This window comes from Rana temporaria, chromosome 1 (genome assembly GCF_905171775.1).
Source record: "Rana temporaria chromosome 1, aRanTem1.1, whole genome shotgun sequence".
NCBI classification, from domain to species: Eukaryota; Metazoa; Chordata; class Amphibia; order Anura; family Ranidae; genus Rana; species Rana temporaria.
In genome coordinates, this window is record NC_053489.1 from 76,679,608 (window position 1) to 76,705,611 (window position 26,004).

Consider the following 26,004-nt stretch of genomic DNA (forward strand, 5'->3'; position numbering starts at 1 on the left):
AGTGCAGCATATCAGTACCTTCCAATGCAGCCTCATCAGTGCAGCATATCAGTGGCCATCAGTGCCACCTCATCAGTGCAGCCTCATCAGTGGCTATCAGTGCAGGCCATCAGTGCCTGAAGTACGTGCTGCAATTTACAAGGCTAATAAATATAAACTAAATTATTATCCCAAAAGATATTTACAGATTCCCTCTATCTATTGCATAAATGGGTTGATCGGTCTACGCCTATAATTAGCTAGTCTATTAAGACACACTCACTGCTGCTGGTAAAATGAACATCTTTCGTTTATTCCCAAGGAAATAGGGATATTCCAACTTCAAACATTAAACAGCAGAATATATATACAAGAGAAATTCAAAGATACTTATCACACATGGTTTCATCAGCTGGTTCAGCAAGGAGCCTAAAGCTCACATGAGCATGTGGCAGGATCCAAACGGTGGACAAATAGGGAAGCTTACTCTTCGTGTGTGCTTTTAACAATCATTCCCCCTCACACAAGGCCACCCACACTTGCCTGTCCAATCAGATAACGCCAAGCCATTCCTTCTCCTCTCTTTGAAGCTTAAAGCCACACCAGGTGGCCTGGTCCTAGCCCTTTTGTTATGCAAATTCTGATATGCCACAAAGATTTGACTTTAAAGTCCACACCTATAATTTTAAGCCATATTTGCTTCTCCAACAGTGCCCATCAGTGCAACCTCATTAGTGAAGCATATCAGTGCATTCTCATCATTGCCGCCTCATCAGTGGTGGCCATCAGTGCTGCCTTATCAGTGCCCATCAGTGCCCATCAGCGCAGCATATCAGTGCATCCTCATCAGTGGCCATCAGTGGTGGCCATCAGTGCAGCCTTATCAGTGCTCATCAGTGCAGTGTATCACTAGCCATCAGTGAAGCATATCAGTGCAGCCTATCAGTGGCCCCTATCAGTGCAGCATATCAGTAGCCATCAGTGCAGCATTTCAGTGCAGCCTATCAGTGTCCATCAGTGCATCCTATCAGTGTAGTATATCAGTGCTGCTTTATCAGTGCAGCTTATCAGTGCCACCTCATCAGTGCAGCCTCATTAGTGGCCATCAGTGCAGGCCACCAGTGCTGTCTCATCAGTGGCCATCAGTGCAGCATATCAGTGGCCATCAGTGCAACATATCAGTGCCTTATCAGTGCATCCTCATCAGTGCTAATCATTGCTGCCTCATCAGTGGCCATCAGTGCTGCCTCATCAGTGCCCATCAGTGCAGCCTCCTCAGTGCTCATCAGTGCAGTGTATCAGTGGCCATTAGTGCAGTGTATCAGTGGCCATTGGTGAAGCATATCAGTGCAGCACATCAGTGCAGCCTATCAGTGGCCATTATCAGTGCAGCATTTTAGTGCAGCCTATCAGTGCCCATCAGTGCAGTATATCAGTGCTGCTTTTCAGTGCCACCTCATCAGTGGCCATCAGTGCAGCCTATCAGTGCCTATCAGTGCAGCGTAGAGTCAGGACCAGCATTCTGGGCTCCACCCTCCCGAGGAGACCAGGCTTGCAAGGGAGAAGCCAGAGAGTGCAGGTGTGCACAGTGAAAGTCAGAGACCCAAGTCTGAGGGTCAGAGCAGTGAGGGGCTGCTACCTGTATAGACACTGTTGGCAAAGGGGATTAGTCTGTAGGAGACAGACAAGAGCCTGAAGCGGAAGGCCCGAGCAGCACTGCTGTATGTATAAGCCAGGAGGCTAAAGTTATTATTTTGTACGGACGGTGAAAACCCCCTGTGAGGGAAAACCTGTGATTTTTGTTTTGTTTTCTTAATAAAAGTAGGCCAACAAGCCCTGAAATTGAATTTCTGGCGTGGATTGTTCTTGCTAGCGGGTGCTACACTTTAGCTAAACAACCCCCAACTTTACAGATGATAAATCTCCCTTCCCTATCAGTTCTGAACTCAAGAAGCTGGAACGTTTTTCAGACTAGGATGCTGACCCCACGAGCATAAGTAGAGTAGGTGGCATGGTAGTTCAGGCCCTCCCAAGCTTTTTTAAAGGGGAGGTTCACCCTAAAAACGACTTTCCCTTATTACACTGGCCCCCCACATTACAATACGATTATGCCTATTAGTTTTTTTTTGATGCTGTACATACCTTCGTACAGCTATTCACCCGTGGCTTCCGGGTTGCGAGTCCCGCGGGAGTGGGCGTTCCTAACATGCTGGTGATTGACGTTTTGACAAAAAACTAGCTCCCCCCGTCGCGTAAGCCGCGTCACGATTGGCGAAAGGAGCCGTGATTGGCCAGTGCAGCATGTGACCCAGCATGTGACCAGCCTCTATATTAGATAGAGGCACACAGCACAGGTTGTCACTCTGCATTAGCTAGTGTAGGGAGAGGCTGCTGCTGGTTGAGGGACAGTGTCAGAGAGGTGTATCCTGCTTCAGAAATCTACACAAGCACTCTTTATTTCTGTGAGATCTGCATCATCTTATGGTTTATGGCTCGTCACTCTACTGTAGCTATGGTAGGGACAGGCTCCTGTTTATTGAGGGACAGTGTCAGAGAGGTGTATCCTGCTTCAGAAATCTAAACAAGCATTCTTTATTTCTGTGACATCTGCTTCATATAGTTTAGGAATTTTGTTCAGCTATTTGCTATAGGGACAGGTTGCTGTTTATTGAGGGACAGTGTCAGAGAGGTGTATCCTGCTTCAGAAATCTAAACAAGCACTCTTTATTTCTGTGACATCTGCTTCATATAGTTTAGGAATTTTGTTCAGCTATAGGGACAGCAATCTATAGGTGACTCTGTATATTTCAACAGCACTGCACCTGCCACCACCTGTGCACATGTGATATACTGTGTGTGTGTCCAGTACATAGTTGAGGGAGAGGTTCCAGATATTTCCTATAGGGACAGCAATCTATAGGTGACTCTGTATATTTCAACAGCACTGCACCTGCCACCCCCTGTGCACCTGTGATATACTGTGTGTGTCCAGTACATAGTTGAGGGAGAGGTTCCAGATATTTCCTATAGGGACAGAAATCTATAGGTGACTCTGTATATTTCAACAGCACTGCACCTGCCACCACCTGTGCACCTGTGATATACTGTGTGTGTCCAGTACATAGTGGAGGGAGAGGTTCCAGATATTTCCTATAGGGACAGCAATCTATAGGTGACTCTGTATATTTCAACAGCACTGCACCTGCCACCACCTGTGCACCCGTGATATACTGTGTGTGTGTCCAGTACATAGTTGAGGGAGAGGTTCCAGCTATTTCCTATAGGGACAGCAATCTATAGGTGACTGTATATTTCAACAGCACTGCACCTGCCACCACCTTTGCACCTGTGATATACTGTGTGTGTCAAGTACATAGTTGAGGGAGAGGTTCCAGATATTTCCTATAGGGACAGCAATCTATAGGTGACTCTGTATATTTCAACAGCACTGCACCTGCCACCACCTGTGCACCTGTGATATACTGTGTGTGTCCAGTACATAGTTGAGGGAGAGGTTCCAGATATTTCCTATAGGGACAGAAATCTATAGGTGACTCTGTATATTTCAACAGCACTGCACCTGCCACCACCTGTGCACCTGTGATATACTGTGTGTGTCCAGTACATAGTTCAGGGAGAGGTTCCAGATATTTCTTATAGGGACAGTAATCTATAGGTGACTCTGTATATTTCAACAGCACTGCACCTGCCACGACCTGTGCACCTATAATATACTGTGTGTGTCCAGTACGTAGTTGAGGGAGAGGTTCCAGCTATTTCCTATAGGGACAGCAATCTATAGGTGACTCTGTATATTTCAACAGCACTGCACCTGTCACCACCTGTGCACCTGTGATATGCTGTGTGTGTCCAGTACATAGTTGAGGGAGAGGTTCCAGATATTTCCTATAGGGACAGCAATCTATAGGTGACTCTGTATATTTCTACAGCACTGCACCTGCCACCACCTGTGCACCTGTGATATACTGTGTGTGTCCAGTACATAGTTGAGGGAGAGGTTCCAGATATTTCTTATAGGGACAGCAATCTATAGGTGACTCTGTATATTTCAACAGCACTGCACCTGTCACCACCTGTGCACCTGTGATATACTGTGTGTGTCCAGTACATAGTTGAGGGAGAGGTTCCAGATATTTCCTATAGGGACAGCAATCTATAGGTGACTCTGTATATTTCAACAGCACTGCACCTGCCACCACCTGTGCACCTGTGATATACTGTGTGTGTCCAGTACATAGTGGAGGGAGAGGTTCCAGCTATTTCCTATAGGGACAGCAATCTATAGGTGACTCTGTATATTTCAACAGCACTGCACCTGTCACCACCTGTGCACCTGTGATATACTGTGTGTGTCCAGTACATAGTTAAGGGAGAAGTTCCAGATATTTCCTATAGGGACAGCAATCTATAGGTGACTCTGTATATTTCAACAGCACTGCACCTGCCACCACCTGTGCTATACTGTGTGTGTCCAGTACATAGTTGAGGGAGAGGTTCCAGATATTTCTTATAGGGACAGCAATCTATATGTGACAAAAGGTATTGCAATGACCGTCATTTTATTCTCTGGGGTGTTAGAATTTTTTTTTATAATATTTGGGGTTTTTAACTCGTAAACAGAGTCTGAAAAACAGTCTCGGCCCTTGACCACTTAAGACCTGGACTATTATGCAGGTTAACCTGCTCATGTACATATACGTTGGTTTTTTTAAAGATGGATATCTCGGTAACGGTAGCAGCTGCTGCCACAACCGAGGTATCCATCATTAGCATGAGCGGTCCTGTAAACGATAACGGCGGTCTCTGCGGCGGATTCGCCATGAGAACCCCCCCCTCCCGCCGCCCTCCCACGCCCTCCGCCGCTTACCGGAGCCGTCGGTAGCAGCGGAGGCGATCGGGTCCTTCAGCCTGCTGTGTGGGGATGCAAGTGAGGGCAAGATGGCCCCCACCCGTCCACATAGCCTAGCAGGGAAGTCTTAAAGGCACATTTTTTTGTTGTCATTTTTTCAAATGGCAAAATTTTCATTTTTTTTTTTTTTTGCATTTTAGTGTAAATATGAGATGTGACGTCTTTTTGACCCCAGATCTCATATTTAAGAGGACCTGTCATGCTTTTTTCTATTACAAGGGATGTTTACATTTCTTGTAATAGGATATTATATATTTTTTTTCAGTTTTTAAAAATAATAAAATAAATAAAAATAAATAAGAAAACACATTTTTTTTTTTAAAACGCCCTGTCCTGACGAGCTTGCGCGCAGAAGCGAACGCATACGTGAGTAGCGCCCGCATATGAAAATGGTGTTCAAACTACACAAGTGAGGTATCAGAGCAATAATTCTAGCCCTAAACCTCCTCTGTAGCTCAAAAGATGCAACCTGTAGAATTTTTTAAACATCACCTATGGAGATTTTTAAGGGTAAAAGTTTGACACCATTCCACGAGCGGGCGCAATTTTTAAGCGTGACATGTTGGGTATCATTTTACTCGGCGTAACATTATCTTTCACAATATATAAAAAATTGGGCCAAATTTATTGTCTTATTTTTTTATTCAAAAAAGTAATTTTTTTCCAAAAAAAGTGCACTTTTAAGACCGCTGCGCAAATAGGGTGTGACAAAAAGTATTGCAACGACCGCCATTTTATTTTCTATGGTGTTAGAAAAAAATATATATAGGGCTGCGGTGGCTCAATGCGATTGGCACTGCGCTGACAAGCCATTCACCTCTGCAGCCAGGGGTTCGGATCCCGGTCTCGGCTACATGTGAATTGAGTTTGGTGGTCTCAGCCCAGCTCCCGGTGGGTGTGCTATGTGAGGTAAGCCTGCGCTTAGTATGCCCACCCCCCCACAAAAACCACCACACTTGCACTCGAAATTGGGTTAACATGCACGCACTTTGACCACGCGGTCTCTAAAAAGAGAGGCGAAGGACTAACGGGGCTGGTTGAGTGGGCAAATCCTCTCACTCCCTTATAGGGAGTCCCTCTGCCCCGTTGGGCTTCAAAGCGGAGCAGGTAGGGCGGGCTGTGTGGGAGGACCCCCTCACACACCCGCCATTGCCACCCGGGGCATGGAGAAAGGTGGCAGATTGCCTCTGGGGGAGGCCTGCCTACTCCCAACTCCTGCAGTCCTGCTCCTCTCTCGAGTACACGCACAAAATACACTTAAAAAAAAAAAAAAAAAAAATTAAATCCACAAGGGCTTTTTTTAAAAAAGAGAAAAAATATATATATAATGTTTCGGGGTTTTAGGTAATTTTCTAGCAAAAAAAAACTGTTTTAGTCTTGCAAACACCAAATCTGAAAAACATCCAAGGTCCTTAAGTGGTTAAGGACCTTGCCCCTTTTTGCGATTCGGCACTGCGTTGCTTTAACTGACAATTAAGCGGTCATGCAACGTGGTTCCCAAACAAAATTGCCATCCTTTTTTTCATACAAATAGAGCTTTCTTTTGGTGGTATTTGATCACCTCTGTGGTTTTTGTTGTTTGCGCTATAAACAAAAATAAAGCGACAATTTTGAAAAAAATTCAATATTTCTTACTTTTTGTTATAATAAATATCCCAAACAAATATATAAAAAAGATTTTTTTCCCCCTCAGTTTAGGCCGATACGTATTATTCTACCTATTTTTGGTAAAAAAAAAATCGCAATAAGCGTTTATCGATTGGTGTGCGCAAAATTTATAGCGTTTATAAAATAGGGGATAGTTTTATGGCATTTTTATTAATAATTTATTTTTTACTAGTAATGGCGGCGATCAGCGATTTTTTTTCGTGACTGCGACATTATGGCGGACACATCGGACACTTTTGGGACCATTCACATTTATACAGCGAAAAGTGCTATAAAAATGCACTGATTACTGTGAAAATGACAATGGCAGTGAAGGGGTTAACCACTAAGGGGTTAAGTGTGCCCTAAGGGAGTGATTCTAATTGTAGGGGGGCGTGGCTGTAGGTGTGACGTCACTGATCGTCGTTCCCTATAACAGGGAACAGACGATCAGTGACACTGCCACAAAGAAGAACGGCGAAGGTTTGTTTACACTCGCCTCTCCCTGTTCTTCAGCTCCTGTGACCCGATCGCGGGACACCGGCGGCGATCGGGTCCGCAGGTCCCGCGGGCGCAGTCATGGAGCTTCGGTCCGGGTGCGGCGCGCTCACGACCCACGGCTGAGCTCTTAACCACTTCTCTAGTTTGGGTGTTTTTCAGATTTGGTGTTTACAAGACTAAAATATTTTTTTTGCTAGAAAATTACTTAAAACCCACAAACATTATATATTTATTTTTTTCTAATACCCTAGAGAATAAAATGGCGATCATTGCAATACTTTTTGTCACACCATATTTGCGCAACGGTCCTACAAGCGCACTTTTTTTGGAAAAAAATCACTTTTTTGAATTAAAAAATAAGACAGCAATAAATTTGGCCCAATTTTTTTATATATTGTGAAAGATAATGTTACGCCGAGTAAAATGATACCCAACATGTCACGCTTACAAATTGCGCCCGCTCGTGGCATGGCGTCTAACTTTTACCCTTAAAAATCTCGATAGGCGACGTTTAAAAAATTCTATAGGTTGCATTTTTTGAGGTACAGAGGAGGTATAGAGCTAGAATTATTGCTCTCACTCTAACGATCACGGCGATACCTCACTTGTGTGATTTGAACACCGTTTTCATATGCAGGCGCTACTCACATATGCGTTCGCTTCTGCGCGCGAGCTCGTCGGGACAGGGCGCTTTAAAAAAAAAAATTTTTATTATTATTTATTTTTATTTATTTTATTATTTTTTTACACTGGGAAAAAAAAAAAATATCACTTTTATTCCTATTACAAGGAATGTAAACATCCCTTGTAATAGAAAAAAGCATGACAGGTCCTCTTAAATATGAGATCCGGGGGTCAAAAAGACGTCACATCTCATATTTACAGTAAAATGCAAAAAAAATAAAAAAATGTTTCTATAAGACGCTGGGCGGGACTGACGTTTTGACATCACTTCCGCCCAGCAATGCTATGGGGACGGGTGGGGGCGATTTTTCCCTCACTCGCAACCCCACACAGCTGCCGAACGGACCCGATCGCCTCCGCCGCTACCGACGGCTCCGGTAAGCGGCGGAGGGCGCGGGAGAGCGGCGGGAGGGGGCCCTCTCCTGCCGCCGATAACGGCGAATCCGCCGCGGAGACCGCCGTTATCGTTAACAGAACCGCTCACACTAAAGATGGATACCTCGGTTGTGGCAGCAGCTGCTGCCGTTACCAAGATATCCATCTTTAAAGTTTGGCCGTATAAAGTCGTACAGCGGTTTGGAAGTGGTTAAAGAGGACACACATATATATATATATATATATATATATATATATATATATATATATATATATATACACATCCATGTGCCCAGCTGTCCCATTCTCCTGACGTATATCGGCGTTAGGCGGTCCTTAAGTGGTTAATGAGAATTAACCAAATTAACCAAAAAATAAAAAAAAGTTAATAAAATCCAGAAGTGCTTTTTTTTTACCACTACTATTCCCCCTTATGGGACAAGATTAGGCAGAAGTGAGAAACTCCCAGGCCATAGCTGTTGAGTCAGATGTCTGTCCCCTCCCCCCATGCTCCTCTGTCGTCGTCCCTGCTCCTCTGGTCCTCCCCCTGCTTCTTTGTTCCCCCCCAGGTGAGCACTGTGGGCAGGGAGATGAGGTGAGCGCTGCAGGAAGGGAGAGACAGAGGAGCGGAGGGGGGCGGCGGTCCACTGTCACTGAAGCCGGCCAACTGAGCCGTCGGCCCACCGGGAAACTCCCTGTAGTCCCAATTGGCCAGTCCATCCCTGTTGGCCACCAAGGCCATATAGTAGAGAAGGTGTCAACTCTTTTTAAAGCCTAATGCCCTGTACACACGATCGGTTCGTCTGATGAAAACGGACCAATCGAGTGTGGGCCCCATCGTTTTTTTTTCCCCATCGGTGAAAAAAAACAGAACCTGTTTTAAATTTTTCGTATGGTTAAAAAAACGATAGAAAAAAAAAAATCGTCTGTGGGGAAATCCATCGGTCAAAAATCCACACATGCTCAGAATCAAGTCGACGCATGCTCGGAAGCATCGAACTTCATTTTTCTCAGCACGTCGTTGTGTTTTACGTCACCGCGTTCTGACACGATCGGATTTTTAACCGATGGTGTGTAGGCAAGACTGATGAAAGTCCGCTTCATCGGATATCTGATGAAAAAATCCATCGGACCGTTTTCATCGGATGAACCGATCGTGTGTACAGGGCATTATTGTACACACTTCAAATTCAAGGTCATCTACCCTGCCGCCCCTTGCTTACCCTTTGGGCTGAATAGTGACCCCTACAGGTCTCTCTCTGCCTTGTAAGCCCACGAAAGTTGCACCCCTCTCCTACCCATGAGCTAATAGAAGAGCCATTCTCACTGGAAGGCTGATTTCAAATTTCAACACTAAATGAAGTGGATTTAATGACTTTCCACGGAAAGTTCTTTTTCAAGGACCACAACCTTCAAGATAGATATAGATATTTTAGTATTTTTATTGATGCATAAGTGATCTGTGCAGACACGTGGCCCAGTCTTCAGGAATTTGGTGGGGCCAATGATATCTTCAGGCTTTCGGAACAGATGGAGATATCATCATCGTCGTCTTCTTAAATGAATAGAAGGCTCCTTTGGCAGAGGCCCAAACCACACCAGTAGCATACTCCGTAGTGGTACCATTTAGATATCTTCCATTCAGGTTGGCACCATGGCATTTGTTGTACCAAAATGCGCCATGATACATCGTGGCGCAATTACCGCCGGTATAGATATCTCTATCGTTGTCATGTGTGGAGAAATTCATCCCAATGTGACCGACCAAGGAATTCCCTGCAGGGAACAGCAGAATAATTATTGGTTAGAAAGGAAAAACAAGATCACCTGTCATGTGAATGTCAGTAGATATCGGTGAAAGGACACTTCTCCATTCCAATTAAAGGGGACTGGTGATTCTTGGGGTCTGCTAATATTGATCCTCTGGGGTGGGATTATTTCACTAACTTTTTAGTCGAGCTTTAATCAGTGACGGGAAAAGGTCATAGGGAGCCCAAGGCGAACATGCCAAAATTGCCCCCCCCCCCCAAGATGTATGATTGTGTGTCAGCAAAAAGCCTCCCCTCAAAAAAAAAAACAAGCATTAACTCCTCCCAGTAAAAATCCACCCCCCCTGCTGATATCCCCCCTCCTGGCAGAAATATTTGCCCCCATCCCTCCCAGCTCAAATCCCCTTCATTCACCCCCCCCCCCCTAAATCACCGCTCCTAGCACACCTCCCCACTCTTCTGGAACAATTCTTACCCCCTGCCACCCCCAATCTCCTCGTGGTTCCCCCCCACCTCATATAATAACACAGTGCCCTCCTGCCCAGCAGGGCCGGACTTACCATTGGGCTTGACTGGGCTCAAACCCAATGGCCGCTGCCCAGTAGGGGGCCCCGGGCCCAATCGCGGCAACCTTCCCGTTCGTGGCAATACCCTCCCGCAATTTTGCAGCAACCCCCCGTTCGTGGCTACCCCCTCCCGCAATTTTGCAGCTATCGCGGCAATCCCCCGTTATCGGAAATTTCGGCACCCCCCCGCTCAACAACTTTGATGCTTCAGGCCCCTTCACTGCAGCTGTGTAAAATTACTGAAGGCGGCCCTGGGAAGAGGTTGCCTCCCCCCGCAACCTCTTCCCAGGTTGCTCGGTCGATCGGCCGGCGGATCTCCCCCCTCAACAAGTATGATCGGTCGGTGCACCCCCCCCGCTCAACAACTTCGATAGGTCAGCCGGATTCAGAACCCCCCCCCCCCCCCCCCTCAACAACTATGATTGGTCAGCGGTTAAAATCCCACCCCCCACTTCTCTGCTCCAGGGGGCCCCTTCAATTATTAAGCCCAGGGGCCCCCCTAAGACCTGCCCTGCTGCCCAGCCCTGGCTGTGATTGACCTACAGTGTGATCTCCCCTTGGCTGCTGTGTAGGAAACTCCGAAATGTTTGTCCAGCGACATCCAGAATTTCCTTTTATCTATATAAGCCATGTGATGCTCATGGAAGATAATAAAGCTGGGCAAAAAAGAAGTAATAAAAAAAACTTCTGTAGCTCATTGACAGGTTCAGGACTTATGTTTATCAACTTCTGCTTACAGGGCTTTATTTCTCAGAGAAGAGCAGCAATAGACCCCCATGCTAAAATACATCCCTACTAGTTGTATATGTATATTGATTGGTTTGTGTGAAAATTATAGCGTCTATAAACTATGGTATATACACTGGAATTTTATACATAGTTGAATGTAAATCTAAAGGAAATTGATCTATTTTTTTTTAATCACTTCAGCTCTGGAAGATTTACCCCCCTTCATGACCAGGCCATTTTTTGCTATACTGCACCGCGTTTTTTCCCCCACAAATAGAGTTTTCTTTTGGTGGTATGGTATGGTATTTGATCCCCTCTGTTTGTTTTTTCTTAAGCTAAACCCCCGTGGCGTCACAGGGGGGCGGGTCACCCGTGTACATCACTGGGTGGCCCCACCCTATATAAGAGCTGTCAAAGTGCGAGAAGCGTCATTCGGCGGGAGCCTCCTCTGGCTTTTTTTTTTTTCCTCGATCGTCGGTGCAAGATGGATTTACATCGCTGGATTTTTTTATTTTTTAATAAAGTCCCAAGCTGTCTCTTGTTTTGTTTTTTTCAACTTTTTTGGGTGAAATGGTAGGGGTACAATGATTTTTGCCACCCCTACGCCATTTTTTTTTTTTTTGCGCAATTTTTTTCAATGAGTTTTCAATGACTTTTATCTGTATTGCCGAGACCCGACAATTCATTACAGCTGCAATCAGTTTTAAATGACTTTTTGTCCTTTAGAAATGTCATTTTGCTGCGGGACAGTTCTAAACACAGGAAAAAACGCGCTACTTTACAGGCATACTATAGACACCCCCCCCAGGTACGAAATTTAAAGGAATATTTCACTTTTATTGTTTCACTTTAAGCATTAGTATAATCACTACCCTCGAAAAAAAATGCAGTTTTTAAAACTTTTTTTCTGGCATTGATACCTTTCCCCCGGTCCTGCAGGACCCGGGGTCCCCAAACACTTTTTATGACAATACCATGCATATAAGTCTTTAAAATTAGCACTTTTGATTTTTCATGTTAATCTCCCATAGACTTTTAAACGGTGTTCCGCGGCTTTCGAATTCGAATTTGCCACGAACACACCAAATTGTTCGCTATTCGGCGAACGGGTGAACACCCGATGTTCGAGTGGAACTTATGTTCGACACGAACATCTGGCTCATCCCTAATTAAGAACTGTATCAACTGGTTCTTCCAGTCCACCATAAACTATTCTGTTAAATATCAGTCTGGTTGGTCTGCTCTCTGCCCTAGCAAAAGTAATTAAAAGATACAGTGGCCTCTATGACCCACAACTGTAGAAACATCATACAAATGGCATTATGGTGGTAAAATGCCATCCCAGCACTGCCCAAATGGTGTGATAAATACAGAAAATCCATGGAAGTTGAAGATCTAATAAAAGAAAGTTCAAAGAAAAATGTCCTGCTTACCAGTAGGTTTGGTCGGATCGCCCTCTTTAAACCCCTCCAAGTATAGTTTGTATCCATCTTCTTCGGGGTCAACCGCTAGACGGGAGAGGGCAAAGTCTTCATATGTTACAAAGTGTTCAACGTCATCCCAATCCACCAAGGTGATTCGGAGACGATAGCTCTTTTTCAGGGTTAAGAGGTAGATATTCTGCAAACCTGAAGTGGTAAGATAGAAATTCGTTAAAGCGGAGGTTCACCCTAAAAAACATCTATATACCATTACATCCAGAATACTTCCGACATCTACAGTATGCTGGGTTATTTTTTATTTTTTTGCCGTACGTACCGTTTTGTTGTTGTTTTCCCCCCGGCGCATAAGGCGCGTCACAAGTTTTCCGTAAGTAGCCGAACTATATGGCGCCTGCGCAGTCAGCTCTACACGGTGGGCGCAGGCGCCGTATAGAGCCGAATTGCAGGTCGGCTACTTACGGAAAACTGGTGACGCGCCTTATGTGCCAGGGGAAGTTTTTCACCAGACGTCAATCATCTAACCTCTGAATAGGAACGCCCAGTCCCGCGGGAGTCAGAATCCGGAAGCTGGGGGGAAAATGACAATAAAACGGTATGTACGGCAACAAAAAAAACAGCTGTAGATGTTGGAAGTATGCTGGATGTAATGGTATATAATTGTTTTAGGGTGAACCTCCGCTTTAACAAAATAAAATTAAAAAAAAAAATTTGGATATACACCCCCACTTATCCCAACACCACCACCAATCTGCTGTAGAATAATATAAGAGGAACATGATAAGAAAGGGTGGTAAAATAGCAGAAGACTAAAGCCTTTACCCAACCAATACTCTCCATCCACTCTTCCGAACCCGGCTTTGTACTCTTTCCAGCCTCGATAAAAGCTCACTTGTCCATCAAACCTCTTCTGAAAAACCTGAAATTAGAAGATTAGGTCATTGATTTATTAAATCCTTGTGGTGTTCTGTTGTTACTATAACAGTGATCTAGACAAGACATGTGCGTTCCCATTTGTAACAAATGGATTTTCGTACGAATTTGTTAGTATTCGTACATTCGGATCAATTCGAACATCCGAAAAGCTGAAAGAACCAAAATACGAAAATTACGGAATTGCGAATAAGCCAAATAACGAACAAGCGAAAATACGAACGTACGATTGGACAATCTTACTAAAATACGAAACGCCGAAACAGCAAGAGAACGAAAATGACATCTATAACGAACGATTTGCATTCCGTATTTTAAATCCTTTGTTCGTATTTTCATTCGTATGTTCGTATTTTTATTTGTGTGTTTTGTAAATCCGTTTCTTTGTCTGTTCGTAAATTTGTGTACTTGTATCGTCCTTTCGAATGGGCACTGGGCAGTGTAGTTAGTGAGTGATTACTTAATATCTTAGCCAATCAGCTTATCTCTTTTGTGCTGAGTCACATTGGACAGTGTAAAGCCTCGTACACACGATCGGACTTCAAACAAACTTTTCCGTGGATTTTTGTCCGAAGGGAGTAGTGATTGGTGGAAGAGTAGGGATTGGTGAAAGAGTAGGGATTGGTGAAAGAGTAGGGATTGGTGAAAGAGTAGGGATTGGTGAAAGAGTAGGGATTGGTGAAAGAGTAGTGATTGGTGAAAGAGTAGTGATTGGTGAAAGAGTAGTGATTGGTGAAAGAGTAGTGATTGGTGAAAGAGTAGTGATTGGTGTTAAGGTTAGCAAGTACTCACCGTCCAGGGGCCATCCTTGGTGGACATGTCACAGTATACAGGGACGGGATTTGAGGATTTCCCTCCAGGATATATCAGATAAACTCCATCTGCTTTTTTCCCCTGAGAGGCCAAATCTCCGCAGTCCTGAGGGTAGCAGGTCTCCGAACAAGTCAGAACTAAAAATACGGAGAACGGGGGGAAGTCAGATCCCTTGGTACTCGTCTTCTATAGACATTTCTTCTATCTACAGCATTTCTCTCCCTGGCCTCTGTGGAATCCTAGGGTCCCTTCAGAGGTTGCTAAAGGATCCAGAAGTGATGAGCAACATTTGCAATCTGCAAGAGGGGACATTCTAATACCCACCAATGTAAGGGACATTCTTCCCAATGATCACCAATGTAAGGAACATTCTTCTCACTGATCACCAATGTAAGGGACATTCTTCCCACTGATCACCAATGTAAGGAACATTCTTCTCACTGATCACCAATGTAAGGAACATTCTTCTCACTGATCACCAATGTAAGGAGCATTCTTCTCACTGATCACCAATGTAAGGAACATTCTTCTCACTGATCACCAATGTAAGGGACATTCTTCCCACTGATCACCAATGTAAGGAACATTCTTCTCACTGATCACCAATGTAAGGAACATTCTTCCCACTGATCACCAATGTAAGGAGCATTCTTCCCACTGATCACCAATGTAAGGGACATTCTTCCCACTGATCACCAATGTAAAGGACATTCTTCTCACTGATCACCAATGTAAGGAACATTCTTCTCACTGATCACCAATGTAAGGAGCATTCTTCTCACTGATCACCAATGTAAGGGACATTCTTCTCACTGATCACCAATGTAAGGGACATTCTTCTCGCTGATCACCAATGTAAGGGACATTCTTCCCACTGATCACCAATGTAAGGAACATTCTTCTCGTTGATCACCAATGTAAGGGACATTCTTCTCACTGATCACCAATGTAAGGGACATTCTTCCCACTGATCACCAATGTAAGGAACATTCTTCTCACTGATCACCAATGTAAGGAACATTCTTCCCACTGATCACCAATGTAAGGAGCATTCTTCCCACTGATCACCAATGTAAGGGACATTCTTCCCACTGATCACCAATGTAAGGAACATTCTTCTCACTGATCACCAATGTAAGGAACATTCTTCTCACTGATCACCAATGTAAGGAGCATTCTTCTCACTGATCACCAATGTAAGGGACATTCTTCTCACTGATCACCAATGTAAGGGACATTCTTCCCACTGATCACCAATGTAAGGAACATTCTTCCCACTGATCACCAATGTAAGGAACATTCTTCTCACTGATCGCCAATGTAAGGAACATTCTTCTCACTGATCACCAATGTAAGGGACATTCTTCCCACTGATCCTCAATGTAAGGGACATTCTTCCCACTGATCACCAATGTAAGGAACATTCTTCCCACTGATCACCAATGTAAGGGGCATTCTTCTCACTGATCACCAATGTAAGGGACATTCTTCCCACTGATCACCAATGTAAGGAACATTCTTCTCACTGATCACCAATGTAAGGGACATTCTTCTCACTGATCGCCAATGTAAGGGACATTCTTCCCACTGATCACCAATGTAAGGGACATTCTTCTCACTGATCGCCAATGTAAGGAACATTCTTCTCACTGATCACCAATGTAAGGAACATTCTTCTCACTGATCACCAATGTAAGGAACATTCTTCCCACTGATCACCAATGTAAGGAGCATTCTTCCCACTGATCACCAATGTAAGGGACATTCTTCCCACTGATCACCAATGTAAGGAACATTCTTCTCACTGATCACCAATGTAAGGAACATTCTTCTCACTGATCACCAATGTAAGGAGCATTCTTCTCACTGATCACCAATGTAAGGGACATTCTTCTCACTGATCACCAATGTAAGGGACATTCTTCCCACTGATCACCAATGTAAGGAACATTCTTCCCACTGATCACCAATGTAAGGAACATTCTTCTCACTGATCGCCAATGTAAGGAACATTCTTCTCACTGATCACCAATGTAAGGGACATTCTTCTCACTGATCACCAATGTAAGGGACATTCTTCCCACTGATCACCAATGTAAGGAACATTCTTCTCACTGATCACCAATGTAAGGGACATTCTTCTCACTGATCGCCAATGTAAGGGACATTCTTCCCACTGATCACCAATGTAAGGGACATTCTTCTCACTGATCGCCAATGTAAGGAACATTCTTCTCACTGATCACCAATGTAAGGAACATTCTTCTCACTGATCACCAATGTAAGGAACATTCTTCCCACTGATCACCAATGTAAGGAGCATTCTTCCCACTGATCACCAATGTAAGGGACATTCTTCCCACTGATCACCAATGTAAGGAACATTCTTCTCACTGATCACCAATGTAAGGAACATTCTTCTCACTGATCACCAATGTAAGGAGCATTCTTCTCACTGATCACCAATGTAAGGGACATTCTTCTCACTGATCACCAATGTAAGGGACATTCTTCCCACTGATCACCAATGTAAGGAACATTCTTCCCACTGATCACCAATGTAAGGAACATTCTTCTCACTGATCGCCAATGTAAGGAACATTCTTCTCACTGATCACCAATGTAAGGGACATTCTTCTCACTGATCACCAATGTAAGGGACATTCTTCCCACTGATCACCAATGTAAGGAACATTCTTCTCACTGATCACCAATGTAAGGGACATTCTTCTCACTGATCGCCAATGTAAGGAACATTCTTCTCACTGATCGCCAATGTAAGGGACATTCTTCTCACTGATCGCCAATGTAAGGAACATTCTTCTCACTGATCACCAATGTAAGGAACATTCTTCTCACTGATCACCAATGTAAGGGACATTCTTCCCACTGATCACCAATGTAAGGAACATTCTTCTCACTGATCACCAATGTAAGGGACATTCTTCCCACTGATCACCAATGTAAGGGACATTCTTCTCACTGATCACCAATGTAAGGAACATTCCTCTCACTGATCACCAATGTAAGGAACATTCTTCCCTCTGATCACCAATGTAAGGGACATTCTTCTCACTGATCACCAATGTAAGGAACATTCTTCTCACTGATCACCAATGTAAGGACTATTCTTCCCACTGATCACCAATGTAAGGGACATTCTTCTCACTGATCACCAATGTAAGGGACATTCTTCCCACTGATCACCAATGTAAGGGACATTCTTCTCACTGATCACCAATGTAAGGGACATATTTTCCAGTTTGACCCATCAAATGCTGCCAGTGTGCCCCCCTGCCTGGCACTTACCTGTCTCGGGTTAGCGCTGTCTTCCACACTCCCTCCGAGTCCTCAATGTCTTTTCACATCCTCTTCTGCTATGATTTGACCCCTTGATAGGTGCCCAATCACAATGCCTGTCGCTTCAGCCAATCAGGTGACAGGTAACCAGACCCAGTGCACCTGATTGGCTGAGAGCCAGGTCAGTGTTAGGAAAGCACTGTGCAAGTAGCGAACGCACAGCGGTGCGCCCGCTGTTTAACAATTTGGAAGCCTATTAGAGCCGTCGGCTGTAATCAGGCCCTTCCAAAACACCCCCCACCGCTGTAATTCAGATGGTCGCCGCCCGACAAGGGGCCGGACACCTAAATAGGGGGCAGAAGCGGTGACAATAGATAGATTCATTACTGAGGAAGGACTGCCCAGTATAGATATTCCGACCTCAGTGCCGGGCAATGAGAAATTCACGTTCCTGTCTGAGACAGGTAGAGGAATTGTCCACAAGAACCACCAATTGTGGTGTGGAGACCTGATGATGGAATTCTAAATGGCGTCTACGAAACCCTTTCTGGGACCCTTTAGTTCCGCTGAATGTTCATCTTTCCTTAGTAATGGTCCTTCATGTGCACATTTTATATTGTTTTCTCTCTTACCCTCTTCCTGGTTCTTTGGCACCTCGCTGGCACCCTGGCATCCTCTCTCCAGGATCAGGAACAGGGTGAGGGTGCTGAGAGAGATCCACATCGTCTACCTGATCAAGAAAGGCCAGTTTAGTGTTGTTTGGAACTGATGGAGGGATTTTGCAGTCAAATTAACGCAGAAGGTTTGCTTGGAGAAAATCCCACCAAAGTCACAGTACAATGTAACTATCGAGGAGCTTTTCACGTGTTTCTGAAAGATATATTTATGCGTTTTTGAAGCATTAATAAAGCTTGGCAAATGCCCTGTGTGTGGTGGCTATACATTTTTATTTTTTAACCACTTAAAGCGGATGTGCCACTAAAAAAATATATTAAAAGCCAGCAGCTACAAATACTGCAGCTGCTGACTTTTAATATTAGGACACTTACCTGTCCTGGAGTCCAGCGCTGTCCGCAGTAGAGGACGAGCGATCGCTTGTCACCTTGCTGCTCCCCCCTCCATCCACGGTGAGGGAACCAGGAAGTGAAGCGCTGCGGCTTCACTGCCCGGTTCCCTACGGCGCATGCGCGAGTCGCGCTGCGCCCGCCGATTGGCTCCCGCTGTGTGCTGGGAGCCGAGTGTTCCCAGCACACAACGGGGGACGGACAGGATGCCAGAGAAAAACCCGTCTTTTGCCCATGACGTGTGGCCGGAAGTGGGTGCAAATACCTGTCTTTAGACAGGTATCTGCACCCCCCTCCCCCCTGAAAGGTGTCAAATGTGACACCGGAGGGGGGGAGGGGGCCGATCAGTGCAACTTCACTTTAGGGTGGAGATCCGCTTTAAGCCCCGGACCATTATGCAGGTAAAGGACCTTGCCCCTTTTTTGCGATTCGGCACTGCGTCGCTTTAACTGACGATTGCGCGGTCGTGCGACGCGGCTCCCAAACAAAATTGGCGTCCTTTTTTTCCCACAAATAGAGCTTCCTTTTGGTGGTATTTGATCACCTCTGCGGTTTTTATTTTTTGCGCTATAAACAAAAATAGAGTGACAATTTTGAAAAAAATTCAATATTTTTTACCTTTTGCTGTAATAAATATCCCCCCCAAAAAAGATATAAAAAAAAACTTTTTTTTTCCTCAGTTTAGGCCGATACGTATTCTTCTACATATTTTTGGTAAAAAAAAATCGTAATAAGCGTTTATCGATTGGTTTGCGCAAAATTTATAGCGTTTACAAAATAGGGGATAGTTTTATGGCATTTTTATTAATAATTTTTTTTTTTTAATACTAACGGCGGCAATCAGCGATTTTTTTTTCGTAACTGCGACGTTATGGCGGACAAATCGGACACTTTTTAAGTACAGTATGACATGTTTGTTATTTTAATGCTAATTATTTTTTCCTATAGTAACCCTTTAATAGAAATGATATTGTTGAAAAACATATATATATATATATAATATTATTTTATTTATTATTCATTTTATTATTATCAATAATAATAATGATAAAAATAACGCACCCAATTTTATAAATAATAATAATATTAACAATAATAGTAAGAACAACCATAATAAAAATAATAATCATCATCATAAAAATAATAATCATACTGATAATAATAGAAGTTCCCATACCTAATACAATGTACCGGGGGACTTTCTTGTTCGGCTATCTCCTGGGATGAGACCCCTCCGGAATTCTTATCTTCTATATATACTATGGGATGCCGTGTTGCTCAATTTGCTGAGGATATCTTACAAAACATATTCTCACGGATGTAAGCCTTTATCTTGGCGCAGAGTCAGCATTTTACACCATTTCTAGGTTTTGGTTATTTTTGTTTGGCCATCTCTGCACGTCCTCAAGTTTAACTTCCCTTTTATTTTATGGGGAAACAAAGTAATTAAAGCTGGTGCTTAATCTGTTTTATATACAGTGGAACCTCGGATTACAATATAATAATAATCTGTTCCAGGAGAATGCTCGTTTCCTCATTGAAGTCAATGGAAATGAAAATAATTGGTTCCGCATTGACTTCAATGGCATTCAATACCGCATGCAGCCAGAGGTGGGGGGCGCAGGAGAGTCTCAGAAACAGGCAGAAAGGCCCAAGGACAGCTCGGCTGACCTCGGCAAACCCCGGAAAGGCTGGGGAACTTAATATTTCTGAGCATTTCCCAACGGCTCTGAATGGCGCCGATCAGCGCCGTTTGGCTCCGCTCGGCTCTGGCGTCCACCTCAGGCCAAATACGGTACTGCGCACCACTTTGGCCTGCATCCTACTCGTTTTGCAAGACAACATTTGCAAACCGTGTTAGAATTTTTCAAAATACAGCGCTCGTATTGCGAAACGCTCGTTACTTGCAATCCGAGGTTCCACTGTATTGCCTTCCCGGGTTCGTCCGGTCCCTCCCCCCCCTCATCAATATGATAATGAAATGTTTTATTAAAAGCTTTCCATTTTCATTATTTTCTTATTTAAAACTCAGTGATGTCATCACCGGATCTTAGTGCTTCTCTATGTAATGCAGGCGGGTGGGAGGGGCCAGCCGTTTCAGTCCAGGAGAGGAGGCGGCACACCTGTGAAAGACTGAAGGGGAGGCCGGAGGTCGGATTTAAATGTATTAGATCTTTTTTATTTTTCATCTTTTTCCTCCCTGTCTATGATGCTAGCCTAATCAGGATAACAGAAGCTCATTATTACTTGTCTTCATTTTACGAGTTAAATAAATCTAAAAAACAAAAATGTGTTATATATATATATATATATATATATATATATCACAGATTACCAGTTCCTTAATGTGGTGGTTGCATTTGTTTTCTTTTTCCTTATTTTCACCTTGTGGTCCTGCCAATAATACTCCTTCTGTCTGGGTGGCTACGCTCACTCAGGGGTTCACATACTTTTTCCACCTGCATTGTGAATGTTTACATGATGTGTTCAATAAAAACATGGTAACATTTATTTCTTTGTGTGTTATTAGTTTAAGCCGACTGTGATTGTCCATTGTTGTGACTTAGATGAAGATCAGATCACATTTTATAAACAATTTCTGCAGAAATCCATATCATTCCAAAAGGGTTCACATACTTTTTATTGCAACTGTATATAGTTTGGAGGCAAGTGTATTTGTATCCACTAACCTGAAGGTGGCACTGTGGCCTTTTCTTCAGGTTGGCAGGAGATCATTGAAGACTAATTGTCCTCTGCTGTGGGCTCCAGGTAGCCATCTTGGGGAGGACAGCATATCTCATTGCAATGTTTCTCAACTCCAGTTAGGGTTGCCACCTGTCCAGGATTCACCCGGACAGTTCGGGTTTGGAGTCATGCGTGTGGGTTTCAGAATGCCTGAAACCCGGACACATTATTCAGAGTGGACTATGGCCTCCCAGCAGGGTTGCTGGCTGCAGTTGTCTAAGCTGAGAGTGTCTGTTGCACTTTCGTGCTGCCCAAAGCCAACACTAACAATTACACCCCCCCCCCCAAACACACAGACAGCAGAGGAGAGAGGGCTCAATCTGCACCTCCTTCTCCTGCCCCTACCCCTCTGTGTCTGCCCACTCTCCAATTCCCGGGGCTCTGCCTCAGAAAAGGAAATTTTAAAGAAATTTTAAGAAAAGCAGCCTCAGATACATCTGGATGAGAGGAGCTGACTGCCAAAGGGGTGAGTGAGCTCACCATCCATCCCTGTCTGTGATTGAAGTCTCCCCCCTTCTCTATACTGCCTATGAGTGAGTACACTAAGGTAAATCAGGGTTCTCAGAACACCCCTTACATCAGAGTTCCCCTTTACACCAGAGGCCACAGTGTTCCCCCTTACAGCAGAGTCCTCTCTGTACACCAGGGTTCTCAGTCCCCCTCCCACTAAATCAGAGTTCCCAGAGCATCCCGTATGTTAGATTTCCCAGAGCATCCCTTATGTTAGAGTTCCCAGAGCATCCCTTATGTTAGAGTTCCCAGAGCATCCCTTATGTTAGAGTTCCCAGAGCATCCCTTATGTTAGAGTTCCCAGAGTTCTCCCTTACACCAGAGTCTGCAGAGTCCCCTCTGTGGACTCAGATGTAAAGAGGAACTCTGTGGACTCTGATGTAAAGGGGAACTCTGATGTAAAGGGGAACTCTGTGGACTCTGATGTAAAGGGGAATTCTGTGGACTCTGATGTAAAGGGGGACTCTTGTTATTAACTTCATATGATTAGAAATGTTGTTTAATGGCAAAATATAAATCCGGGAAAACCCGGATATAGGGGGGGTGAGAGTGGGAGACGAAGAACATAAGGTGGCGGCGTACGCGGACGACATACTCTTATACTTGACCAAACCTAGAGTTTCCCTCCCCAATGTTATAAAGGAAATAAAAAGATACGGTGAACTTTCCAATTTTAAAATAAATCCGATAAAAACAGTAATCCTGAACTTGGGTATAGATAAAAAAGAAGCAGAAGAACTGCAGAAAGAATTCCCATTTACATGGGAAAATGAAGCTATAACATACTTAGGAATAAAGATTACACCAACATTGGAAAAACTTTACTGGGCCAACTTTATCCCTTTAATAAACGATATTAACCAAGACTTAAAAAATCTCGCAAGAAAACCCATCTCATGGATGGGTAAGATTAATGCGTTTAAAATGATGATACTACCAAAGATAACATATAAACTCCAAATGCTCCCAATAAAAATACCGCAAAGTTTCTTTAAGGTAATTAAAACAGTAATTCTGAAATATATTTGGGCAGGTAAAAAGGCTAGAGTAAGCTATACACTGTTGAGTATGGAAAAAAAAGGAGGCGGGTTGGGGCTCCCTGACATAAAAAGATATTATTTCGCCGTAAATTTAGCTAGGTTAATAGAATGGACAAATACACATACAAAAAAAAAATGGGCACGTATGGAAGGCACATTAAAGCGGTGGTTCACCCATAAAAACGACTTCCCCCTATTACACGGCCCCCCCGCATTACAATACGAATATGCCATTAATTTTTTTTTGGCTGCTGTACATACCTGGGTACAGCTATTCACCCGTGTCCTCCGGGTTGCGAGTCCCGCGGGAGTGGGCGTTCCTACCATGGCGGTGATTGACGTTTTGACTAAAAAACGAGCTCCCCCGTCGCGTAAGCAGCGTCACGATTGGCAGAAGGAGCCGAAAGGCGAGTCGGCGCTATACTGCGCCTGCGCATCGCAGTTCGGCTCCTTTCGCCAGTCGTGACGCGGCTTACGCGACGGGGGGAGATCATGTTTTAGTCAAAACGTCAATCACCGCCATGGTAGGAACGCCCACTCCCGCGGGACTCGCAACCCGGAGGACACGGGTGAATAGCTGTACCCAGGTATGTACAGCAGCCAAAAAAAAATTAATGGCATATTCGTATTGTAATGCGGGGGGGCAGTGTAATAGGGGGAAGTCGTTTTTATGGGTGAACCACTGCTTTAAGTATGACACAACTAAATAGAAACGTTTGGATACCACCTAAGAGTAGGAAACTGGACACAAATACACATAGCATAACAAAAAATGTTTTTAAAATATGGGACACAATAGTTAGACGGGAAAAATGGGAATATAACTCCCCATTAATCCCTTTAGCGGGCACAAATTTTTTTCCTCCAGGGAATGGAACACGGTTTGGAAGGCGATTGGGGGAGAAAAAATTAAAGGATATTGTTACACGGGGTAAAATAAAAGCAAGACAGGATATAAAAATGGGAGAAGGGGATCAATGTATGAGTGAATGGGAGTATTTACAGCTAAATCACTTTGTGAGCACTTTACCACAGCCGATTAGGGAAGATAAAAAAAAAAAAACCCAAGCCAGGACAAGACATTATGTAGGTAGGTTGACTGGTTAAAGGGGAAAAGTACAATTACTTAAAAAAAAAAAAAAAGATAAATTTGCAACTGAAGAAAAAAAAGAAAAAGAAAAATAACAATAAAAAAAATATATATTTATAAAAAAGAAAAACCCCATGCATGATGAAGCCACCAGAGAGACGTTATGGGCGGTTGAACCGTGAGCAAGTCTCGCTACCAAGTGTGAGCAGAGTCTGAAACGGGGAAAAAATAAAAAAATAAAAAAATAAAATAATGGCAAAATATATGTCTAGTTTATACTACAAAACATAATTGCTGTGCGCCGCTAAAGTGTTCGGGTTTGACTTGAAGAAAAGGTGGCAACCCTAACTCCAGTCCTCAAGTACCCCCAACAGGTCATGTTTTCAGGCTTTCAATTATTTTGCACAGGTGATTTGATCAGTTTCCCTGCCTTAGTATTTATCACAGCCGTTTCATCTGAGGGAAATCCTGAAAACATGACCTGTTGGGGGTACTTGAGGACTGGAGTTGAGGAACATTGTCTTATTGGATACTGAAATCCCACGATATTCGGGTGGCCATCTTCACACAGAGCTATATACATAAGTTATTCTGTGTCATTTGGTGAGTCTGCAATGTGGGACTAAGATAGGGACAGAGCTCTGCTGCATAGGGAGAGAGTAGGAATAGTCCTATAGAGAGATACCTATAGGCCTGCAGGACCTCATTTGGCCTAAGGTACGGGGGCGCAAGACCCGAGGAGAGCCGAAAATAGGCCTGCAGTACCTCATTTGGCCTGAGGTATGGGGCGCAAGACCCGAGGAGAGCCGAAAATAGTCCTGCAGTACCTCATTTGGCCTGAGGTACGGGGCGCAAGACCCGAGGAGAGCCGAAAATAGGTCTGCAGTACCTCATTTGGCCTGAGATATCGGGGCGCAAGACCCGAGCAGAGCCGAAAATAGGCCTGCAGTACCTAATTTGGCCTGAGGTACAGGGGGCGCATGAGCCGAACATTGGCCTGCAGTACCTCATTTGGCCTGAGGTATGGGGGTGCAAGACCCGAGCAGAGACAAGAATAGGCCTGCAGTACCTCATTTGGCCTGAGGTACGGGGGGGCAGGAGCCGAACATTGGCCTGCAGTACCTCATTTGGCCTGAGGTACGGGGGCGCAAGACCCAAGCAGAGCTGAAAATAGGCCCGCAGTACCTCATTTGGCCTGAGGTACCGGGGCGCAAGACCCGAGCAGAGTCGAAAATAGGCCTGCAGTACCTAATTTGGCCTGAGGCATGAGCCGAACATTGGCCTGCAGTTCCTCATTTGGCCTGAGGTATGGGGGCGGAAGACCCGAGCAGAGACAAAAATAGGCCTGCATTACCTCATTTGGCCTGAGGTACGGGGGCTCAAGACCCGAGGAGAGCCGAAAATAGGTCTGCAGTACCTCATTTGGCCTGAGATACCGGGGCGCAATACCCGAGCAGAGCCGAAAATAGGCCTGCAGTACCTAATTTGGCCTGAGGTACAAGGGGTGCATGAGCCGAACATTGGCCTGCAGTACCTCATTTGGCCTGAGGTATGGGGGCGCAAGACCCAAGCAGAGACAAAAATAGGCCTGCAGTACCTCATTTGGCCTGAGGTACGGGGGCGCAGGAGCCGAACATTGGCCTGCAGTACCTCATTTGGCCTGAGGTATGGGGGCGCAAGACCCAAGCAGAGCTGAAAATAGGCCCGCAGTACCTCATTTGGCCTGAGGTACGGGGGCGCAGGAGCCGAACATTGGCCTGCAGTACCTCATTTGGCCTGAGGTATGGGGGCGCAGGACCCGAGCTGAAGTGTCCTCGGGCCTTTTCGGACGTTTTCGGTGCTCTCTGGTGCCCCTACCTCTGGCCGCATTTGGTATTGCATCCCATTTAA

At 44.5% G+C, this 26,004-nt stretch overlaps 1 protein-coding gene across 2 annotated transcripts; it reads right to left on the reverse strand.

The window, feature by feature from the left end:
• Positions 1 to 9,534: 9,534 nt before the first annotated feature.
• On the reverse strand, positions 9,535 to 20,021 carry LOC120928299 (microfibril-associated glycoprotein 4-like). Of its 2 annotated transcripts, none has more exons than XM_040339401.1 (6): positions 19,907 to 20,021; positions 18,298 to 18,395; positions 14,345 to 14,502; positions 13,442 to 13,538; positions 12,614 to 12,808; positions 9,535 to 9,892 (listed from the first exon to the last, which is right to left on the reverse strand). In XM_040339401.1, exons 2-6 carry the CDS (start codon positions 18,386 to 18,388, stop codon positions 9,630 to 9,632), a joined length of 804 nt encoding a protein of 267 aa, XP_040195335.1. In that variant the 5' UTR covers positions 18,389 to 18,395; positions 19,907 to 20,021; the 3' UTR covers positions 9,535 to 9,629. The 2 variants fall into 2 exon arrangements, with proteins under 2 accessions (XP_040195335.1, XP_040195333.1); XM_040339399.1 differs by having other exon boundaries at positions 18,298 to 18,535.
• Positions 20,022 to 26,004: the final 5,983 nt, after the last annotated feature.

Bases quoted from the DNA above. Each gene is read 5' to 3' on its own strand.
- LOC120928299 (XM_040339401.1), bottom strand. From the start codon at position 18,388: ATGTGGATCTCTCTCAGCACCCTCACCCTGTTCCTGATCCTGGAGAGA. The intron at 13,539-14,344 runs GTGAGTACTTGC...TTCTAATTTCAG, and splicing joins CCAAGGATGGCCCCTGGACG to GTTTTTCAGAAGAGGTTTGA. The intron at 12,809-13,441 runs GTAAAGGCTTTA...TTACCACTTCAG, and splicing joins GGATGGAGAGTATTGGTTGG to GTTTGCAGAATATCTACCTC.